At 37.1% G+C, this 8,396-nt stretch overlaps 1 protein-coding gene across 1 annotated transcript; it reads right to left on the bottom strand.

Moving 5' to 3' along the window:
• Positions 1 to 4,671: 4,671 nt before the first annotated feature.
• LOC111781293 (uncharacterized protein At4g15970) lies at positions 4,672 to 8,187 on the bottom strand. The gene is made up of 3 exons (XM_023661807.2): positions 7,715 to 8,187; positions 6,259 to 6,624; positions 4,672 to 5,226 (listed from the first exon to the last, which is right to left on the bottom strand). Exons 1-3 carry the CDS (start codon positions 7,937 to 7,939, stop codon positions 4,711 to 4,713), a joined length of 1,107 nt encoding a protein of 368 aa, XP_023517575.2. The 5' UTR covers positions 7,940 to 8,187; the 3' UTR covers positions 4,672 to 4,710.
• Positions 8,188 to 8,396: the final 209 nt, after the last annotated feature.

Genomic DNA, 8,396 nt, shown 5'->3' with positions numbered 1-8,396 from the left:
GCGCTTTGTTTCATTTGTTTTGGTGTATTTGATGTAAGGCTTTTAACAAAGAGGTTCACTAAAGCATTTGGCCCATGGGGTTTAAGCATCCAACTCCATCCACTCCTTAATATTAACTCCCTCCGTCTACGTTTTAACCAAAGATATCTCGTCCTGTTGGGACATGTCCTGAATGGAGAGGGGATTCCTCTCGACGAGAAATTAAAAAGTGTTTGGGAACCATTTTTCAAATGGGGTTAAGGATGAGATTATATTCTCAGACTCCACCCGCTTAATATAAATCTTAGGTAGCCTGTGTTCTTCAGGCTTACATTTTATAGAAAATGCCACAAAATGAGTACTTAGATACTATCTTTAACGCCCACAAAATGAGTAATGAGAAATGCAAAGTTGATGCTCAATATGTATCACTCTGAGTTCGATAGAATTCATCAATTCTTTGCTTGGAGAATTGTAGTGACAAAAATTAGACACTAGAACAGTAAGGACTAAGAGAACCAAATATAAACAGAAAATCGAGAATGTAGAACTGGGTTTTTTGACAACTTAATGGTTGAAGCATTATCACACATAAGTTTGGTTCCTTCTGTCTCTAAAAAAAAACCGATCTCCTTGAGTATTCTTCTCATCCAAACAATTTGACATGCACATGCAGCAGTAACAACAAGTTCTGCCTCTGTGATTGATAAAGTGACTATAGGCGACTTCATAGATGACCAAGCTGCTTCATAGATGACCAAGCCACTGCTCCTTCACTCATCATAAACACATAGCTTGAAGTGTTTTTGCAGTCTTCTATGTTGCCGGCATAGTCACTATTAGTAAAACCGACCAGCTCACTCACTCCTCCCCTTTTGTAGAATACACCATAGTTACCTGTACCTTTCAAGTACTTCAAAGCTCTTTTTGCTACTGCAAAATGTTGTTGTGTTGGACAAGCCATAAAACGACTAATTAGACTGATAACAAACATAAGATCAGAACGAGTGGCAGTGAGATACATCAAGCTTCCTACTATCTGTTTGAAAATGTCATTTTCATCTTTACCAATTTTTTGTCCTCGAACAATGGGATTACAGACATAGTTGTAATTTTCTATCTCAAATCGCTTCAAAACCCTAGCTGTATACTTCCTTTGACATAAAAATGTCACTTGATCGTTGTATTACTTCAATCCCTAGAAGGAACCTCATTTGTCCTAAATCAGTCTCAAACTCCTTTTTCATAGAACACTTAAATTCTTCTAGTAATATTTCGTCATTGTTAGTAAACAAAAGATCATCAACATATAAGCTTACAATCATAATGTTACCTTTCTTCCTTTTAACGAAGAGTGTATGCTCACTAGAACTGCTTTCAAAACCTTCTTTGATGAAGTAGGATTCGATTCGGCTGGACCATGCTCTAGGTGCCTGTTTTAACCCGTAGAGTGCTTTGTTGAGCTTATGCACCATATGTTCACTTCCCGTTTTTTCATAGCCTCTTGGTTGTTTTACAAAGATATCTTCTTTCAACTCTCCATGCAAAAAAGCTGATTTTACATCTAACTGATGAAGTTTCCAGCCTTTCTGAGCTGCAAAAGATATGATCATCCTCACAGTATCCATTCTAGCTACCGGCGCAAAAACTTTAGTGTTATCAATTCCATGCTCTTGTGTGTATCCTTTTACCACCAATTTTGCCTTGTATTTGTCAACCTCTCCAAGCTCATTTAGCTTAGTTTTATAAATCCATTTTACCCTAATTTTCTTAACACCGGTGGGTAGAGCTACTAAGTGCCATCAATGGATTTAATTTCCTCGTCCATGGCAATCCTCCACTTTGAGTTTTTTGACTGCTTCCTCATACTTTAAAAGATCTAAATTTGTAAAAAATGTCATGTTAACATCATCTTCTTCGAACAAACCTTCACCGAAAACATAATCTGTTGACCATATAGGTGGATGTCGACTTCTACCCTCCCTTATAGCCAAACTTGGTTCGATTTCAGCAACAGGTTCAGTCGCAGGTGCAACAACAAGTTCAATTTCACTATCTGAGTTAATCGATGAAGTTGAACCTGTGTATTGTTCTGCGTCTTCTTTCGTTGCGGTTGAAATTTCAATGCTTTCTCCCCAATCTAAATCAGTTTCATTTTCAGGATTTTTCCAATCTCATTCACAATCCTCATAAAAAATTACATCGCGGCTAACTATGATTTTGTTTGCTACAGGATCAAACATTTTGTACCCTTTGAATTCACCACTGATTCCAAATGAAACACAACTTACACTTTTATCTTCAAGCTTTTTCCTCTTAGCATCTGAAATATGAACATATCTCACACATTTGAAAACTCGAAAATAGTTAACTGATGGTTTTACTCCACTCCAAGCCTCTTCTGGTGTTACATCTTTCATTGCAAGAGTTGGTGATCGATTTAAGACATGATTCATCCACATAACAGCTTCAGGCCAGAATCTCTTTGGTACTTTCTTTTCTATTAACACAGCTCTTACCAGGTTCATCACTGTACGATTTTTGCGTTCAGCTACTCCATTTTGTTGTGGAGTATAAGTTGTGGTCAGTTGTCTCTTCACCCCTGCGGCTTGCAAAAGTCATTAAATTTTGCCGAATTGAATTCTCTTCTTCTATCAGTCATTTTATGGGCATTCCAACTTCTTTTTCCACCAACATTTTAAAACATTTAAAATGGTAAAATGTTTCTTATTTTTCTAGGAGAAAGTACATCCATGCCTTCCTAGAAAAATCATCTGTAAAACATAGCACATACCTTTTTCCGCTGCTTAAAGACAAAGTAATCGGACCACCCAAATCAGCATGAACAAGTCCTAATTTTTCAGTTGCTCTCCACTGACTATGTTTTGGAATCGGAGTCCGATGTTGTTTGCCCTTTATACATGCTTCGCAAGTGATGCTTGGATCAACAATTTGTGACAAACCTTCCACCATGTTTTTATGTTTCAAAATACGAAGGTCTTTGTAGCTGAGATGACTATAACGATAGTGCCAAAGTGTTGATTGATCTGTATTAGAGACTTGGAGGCAACTCCCTTCAATTGTTGTGATTGATGACTTTGTAAGCAAAATGAACATTCGGTTTGCACTCATAATTGATTCTGCTATTTTTCCTTTCTGTGGATGATAAATACTGCATATTCCATTTTTTAATCGTACATCTACTCCCTTTTCTTGAAGTTGTCCAACGCTCAAAAGATTGTTTTTGAGTTCAGGTGTCCAATATACTTCTCCAATGATATAACGATTTTCTTGCAAAAAAAAAAAACAATTTTACTATGCCTTTAGAGATACTTTCATTATGGTATTATTTCCAAGTTTGACACGGTGAGTAAAAGTTTTATTTAAGCTTGAAAACATGTTTTCATTACCACACATGTGATTTGAGCAACCCTAGTCTAAGAACCAGGCGTCACTTCTCTTTGATCCATGGAGTTCTACATAGGCTATCAGCAGCATCTCATCTTCTTCATCAAGCTCAGCATAATTTGCTTCATTCTTCCACTTTGAACATTCAACAGTTGTTTTGTTGAAATTTATTCTCCCTCTTCCACGCCTTCTTCCTTTGTACGTTCCTCTCCCTCTGTTGTTTGTACTAGATCGACCTACAACATTCAGCACCTGTTCTTCATCATTGTTGCTGGGACGTCGAAATTTTTGTTCATGCACCATTAACGAACTTTTTAACTCATCAATGGACATAGTATCAGTATCTTTTGATTCTTCAATTGATAATACAACGTATGTAAATTTGTCAAGTAGGGTGCGTAGGATTTTTTTCTACAATTTTCTTTTCTGACATTTCTTCTCCATTGCTTCTCATCTTATTAGCACTTGCATCACTCTTGCAAAATACTCAGTGATGGTTTCATCATTTTTCATCTCTAGAACCTCAAACTCTCTTCTTAATGCATTAAGGAGTGATTTCTTCACTCTTTGGTTTCCACCAAACTTTCTCTTCATTGAGTCCCAAACAATCTTAGATGTGTTTCTTCACTCTTTGGTTTCCACCAAACTTTCTCTTCATTGAGTCCCAAACAATCTTAGATGTGCGACGGTCCAAGATTTGTTCAAAGACAGTTCGATCAATTGCCTGGTACAGGTAATGCTTTACCTGATGATCCTTGACTCTAACATCATCAAGATGTTCTTGTTGTGCAACAGTCAATTTTGTCCCTTCTACTGGTTTCGAAAAACCATTCTCCACCAAGCTCCATAAGCCTTTTGCTTTAAGCAAGTTCTCCGTCAATTCACTCCAATGATCATAGTGACCATCAAAGTGAGGAATTTTCGTTAATGTTTTGTCATCACTCATTCTCTCCGTGTTTGATCACTCACTTGAAGATTGCAACTCCTTTCCAACTAGCTCTGATACCAATTGATAAGTTCAGCCGCAGAGTGTTACAGCACTCCTTTCCAACTAGCTCTGATACCAATTGATAAGTTCAGCCACAGAGTGTTACAGCAGAGAATATAAACAATTGGATCTTAAATTCTGTTTTATTAATTCTAACCATGTCATTATATAGCCTTTACAGCAACAGTTGAACCTAAAAATATCATAAGAAGAAAAAAAAAAAAAAAAAAAAAACTTAAAAAGTCACAAAGAATAGACTAATAAATCCTAAAGAATAGGACTCCCTAAACCAGAAGTATGTTTAACCAGAAGTATATTTAAAACAAAAGAGTAGACTAGTAACTCCTAATACTAGAAATGTTACCAATCCTGCAGTACTGAGGAACTCTCCAAACTGAAATTGATGATCCCTTAACATATGGTGGCATAGACATGTATCGTTTCCAATCCTCAAGCATAATTCTAAGATCATGAAGCTTACTTTTCAGTCCAACACAGCAGTTTGCATGCATGGTTAATACACGGTTCAAATCTTTGCTGGGTTCACAGAACCCACCAAAATAAGCAGTATCCAAGAATCTAATCTTCAGCCCAATGTCATTGATGAAAGGTTCGTATTTGATTTTATTAAGAACATCCTGATCATGGTATTTCGGATAAGTTTCCCGCGATGAGTACCAGTACTTGTAAAACTCAATCGAACGGTTATTGGATTTCACATAGTTGAACCCTCCATTCGGTCTGTTGCCTAAATATTCAGGGATGCCTAGGTATTGATCACAAGCAATCTGGAAATCTGCATTCATATCAAAGAATGGGAATGGATCTCTGAACCACATAACATCAGCATCCTGAAGGAAGTAACAAGAGTAGCGGAATTAGAAGAAATACAGAAATAAAAACTAAAAATATTATATCTTGATCTAAGTATCCTTGCCATCCTTCAGCATACATGGAAGCAAAAACTGATACATCCTAAAGTAATTGGTAAACAGCCAAGAGTTGTGAAAGTATAAGAGATGTTGATCAGCTAAGTAGCAGATTTCAAACCACAAAAATTTAAGAAAGGCACGTCTTGCTACCGTAAGCAGAAATTTGATACTGAAATGAAAGGCCAGGGAGAACATGGTGAGGCTTCAATGTTTTGTAATATGGGAGTTACTGTTCATAGTGGAGGCGGACGACAACCAAGTGGGCAATGGATTGACCCTAATTCCTCAATCAACCTGGGGAGGAGAGGTGACATTTGATTGATAAAGGAATTTCCCCTATCCAAAAAAGATATTTCCCTGCATGTTCAAGAATTTTAGCCTGATTCCCTTTCGAAGCTCGTGTTGTCGCACTATCACGGTGAATGAGGAAGACATCAAAGTGGTCACTGGAGTGACCTTGAATTCCTAATTTAGAATGAGCTTGTGGAGCAGAGGTGAGATATAATCAATAAAGGAATCTTTCCTTGCCTGGAAGCCTCTCCCTGAACTCCCATAGAGAATAGGTCCATCCATTGGAACATGGACTTCTTAATCAGAAAAATTAAAAAGATACATTGTCATCCAGTTTGATACCTATTCAATATTTGTCATGTCATATAGTTATGAAGCACAAACACTAGGTTTCGATATTGTGTATGTCGTCAAACACTTTAGACTCGATACAACCAGGTAAATGTTGGATACCCAAATAAGACAGAAGACACCCTGATACATGTTGTCCATATCGGTCATGAAGGTCAACGTCCATATGCAGTTGCCTTGTAGTAAATGATTTACCTCAACACGATAATACTTATCCCAACCTTTAAAAGGAAATCGAAAAACGAATAATTGATGTTAATAAAAACTAAGGAAGCAACAATCTCAAGGTGAAAGGAGAGAGTATGGTACCGTAAAAACGAAATTGTACCCTATCTCAAGAACAGTTCGCAGAAAATCAATCCTTCTCCACATCATCTTCAAATAGTCAGGTGTCATAAAATGTGCCTCTGAATGAAAATCAACTCCTTCGGTGACAAGAGCAAAGCAATGAATATGGATATCCAAACAGCGAACAAATGCCTTTTTATCCAATGCAATAATAACCAAGTGGTTTAACAGTTGGTGAGTTTGATTTCCAATTCTAAAGCTTTCGAGAAAGAGATCAATGACTGAATTAGGAGATGCCCATGCTTGATTTAAAGTGGTTAAAATAACAGTTCTGTCTTCTGTCGCAGCATCCCTCAAGACATTGTCCAGTCCAAACTCATCAGCGTCCTATAATCAGACAAAAGGGGTACTAAAAGTATAAATTTAAGCATGAAAGAAAACCCCAATCCATAACAGTTCAATACTCAGAGCATAATAGTTTACAAGCAACAAGAAGAGTATATTGTTAGGAATCACGACTCTCCACAATAGTATGATATTGTCCACTTTGAGCATAAGCTCTCATGGCTTTGCTTTGGGCTTCCCCAAAAGCCTCGTACCAATAGAGATGTATTCCTTACTTATAAACCCTAGATTATTCCCTAAATTAGCCAACGTGGGGACTCTCTCCCAACAATCCTCAACATATACAAGTAGAGAAAGTCTGTCTACATTCCTATACATTATTCATATCAGCCACACTGTGCTACTATATGCGTGTTCTTCTGGCAGGGAAATTCATCTTCCAAAACAACATTAAGCTTCTTATTCTTCAGAGATTCACAACATAACATCATTTCCTTGGTTTCATGAAAAATCACGCAACTCTTATGTAAAATAAGGAAGAAAATGGACAAGAAGTAGATTATTTCAAACCAAAATGCTAGAATTTTAACTAGGAAAACAAAGAAAGCTTCGAAGATAGCAATATTAGACAACCTAAATAGCATTAGCACATTCCCTAACAGACCCAGAGAAAAGCAAAATTAGCAGAATGTAGCAAGGATTTGAAGGTTCAAATTCAAAGAAGAAAACAAAATCAACTCTGCTTTCATGCTTGAAAGACAGAGAGGATGAGGAATAGATGAACACACAGAGTGCAGACATGCAAGCCGTATAAAAGATAATCAAAACTTCAGCTGGACAGGTATGTCACAATCGTTTCTATATTTTCGGGCATCATCAACGAGGAACAATTATTTCCATATTCGTGTTCATTACACCCCATCCCTCAACATCAAGGATTATTCATTGTAATCCACTTTCACATCAATGAAATTAAAACTCGCGATTCGAAACGAACGAGAAGCAAAAAACACGATTAAGCAAACTGGAATGATAGCCACAAACCAAAATAACAAAAAAAACACAAAAACTAACGAATTAATAAACCAAAGCACGAACGGAAGGTAAAAATAAGGAAACCGAGTTAACTCACCGCAAAAGGCTCGTTGTCGTCATCATGGAGGGAAGGGAGGAATAACGAAGCAGGAGAAGAATCAGAGAAAGTAGTCAAGGAGAAGAGAGGGAAGTCGCGAAGGGAGTCGAGTTCTCTTAGAACAACAACGCACGAGAGAGAAATGGCAGCGAAGAGGAGAAAAATCTGAAGTGTACGGCGGAAGGAGAAGGAAGAGGAGTAGCTAAGCATGGCGGAAACGATCATAGACAATACAAGTACCGATCATAGACATTACATGCACCGATCATAGACATTACAAAGAAAAGAGCAGAAAAATTAGCAGCATCAACCGTTCATACGCGTTCTAGAGAGAGAGAGATGCCAAATACAGAGAACTGTAAAGCTTGTGGGAGCCACAGCCACAGCCGCCATTAATGGAGGAGGATTTTGTACTGAAACTTCAGCAAATTGTTAGCATTACTACCATAAACGAACGCACTTATCTTCTCCATTTTCCTTCTCTGTCCGTTAATCAGAATGGAACAGATTACTGTTTCAAATTTGCAACCCACTTCATCTGTCACCTACTAAATCTAAGTTGGACCCACCTTTTGCAATAAATTTTAATTTTCTTCCCACTATAAATACTAATTTTGTAAATTTAATTAATAGGCTAAATTAATTTTTTTAAAAATTGAATTTTTTAACGTTATTAATTCTT

This window comes from Cucurbita pepo, chromosome 1 (assembly GCF_057944985.1).
Source record: "Cucurbita pepo subsp. pepo isolate OVF chromosome 1, ASM5794498v1, whole genome shotgun sequence".
Lineage (NCBI taxonomy): Eukaryota > Viridiplantae > Streptophyta > Magnoliopsida > Cucurbitales > Cucurbitaceae > Cucurbita > Cucurbita pepo.
Note: the sequence above shows the minus strand (reverse complement) of the source record. Positions and strands in the feature narration are given on the sequence as shown.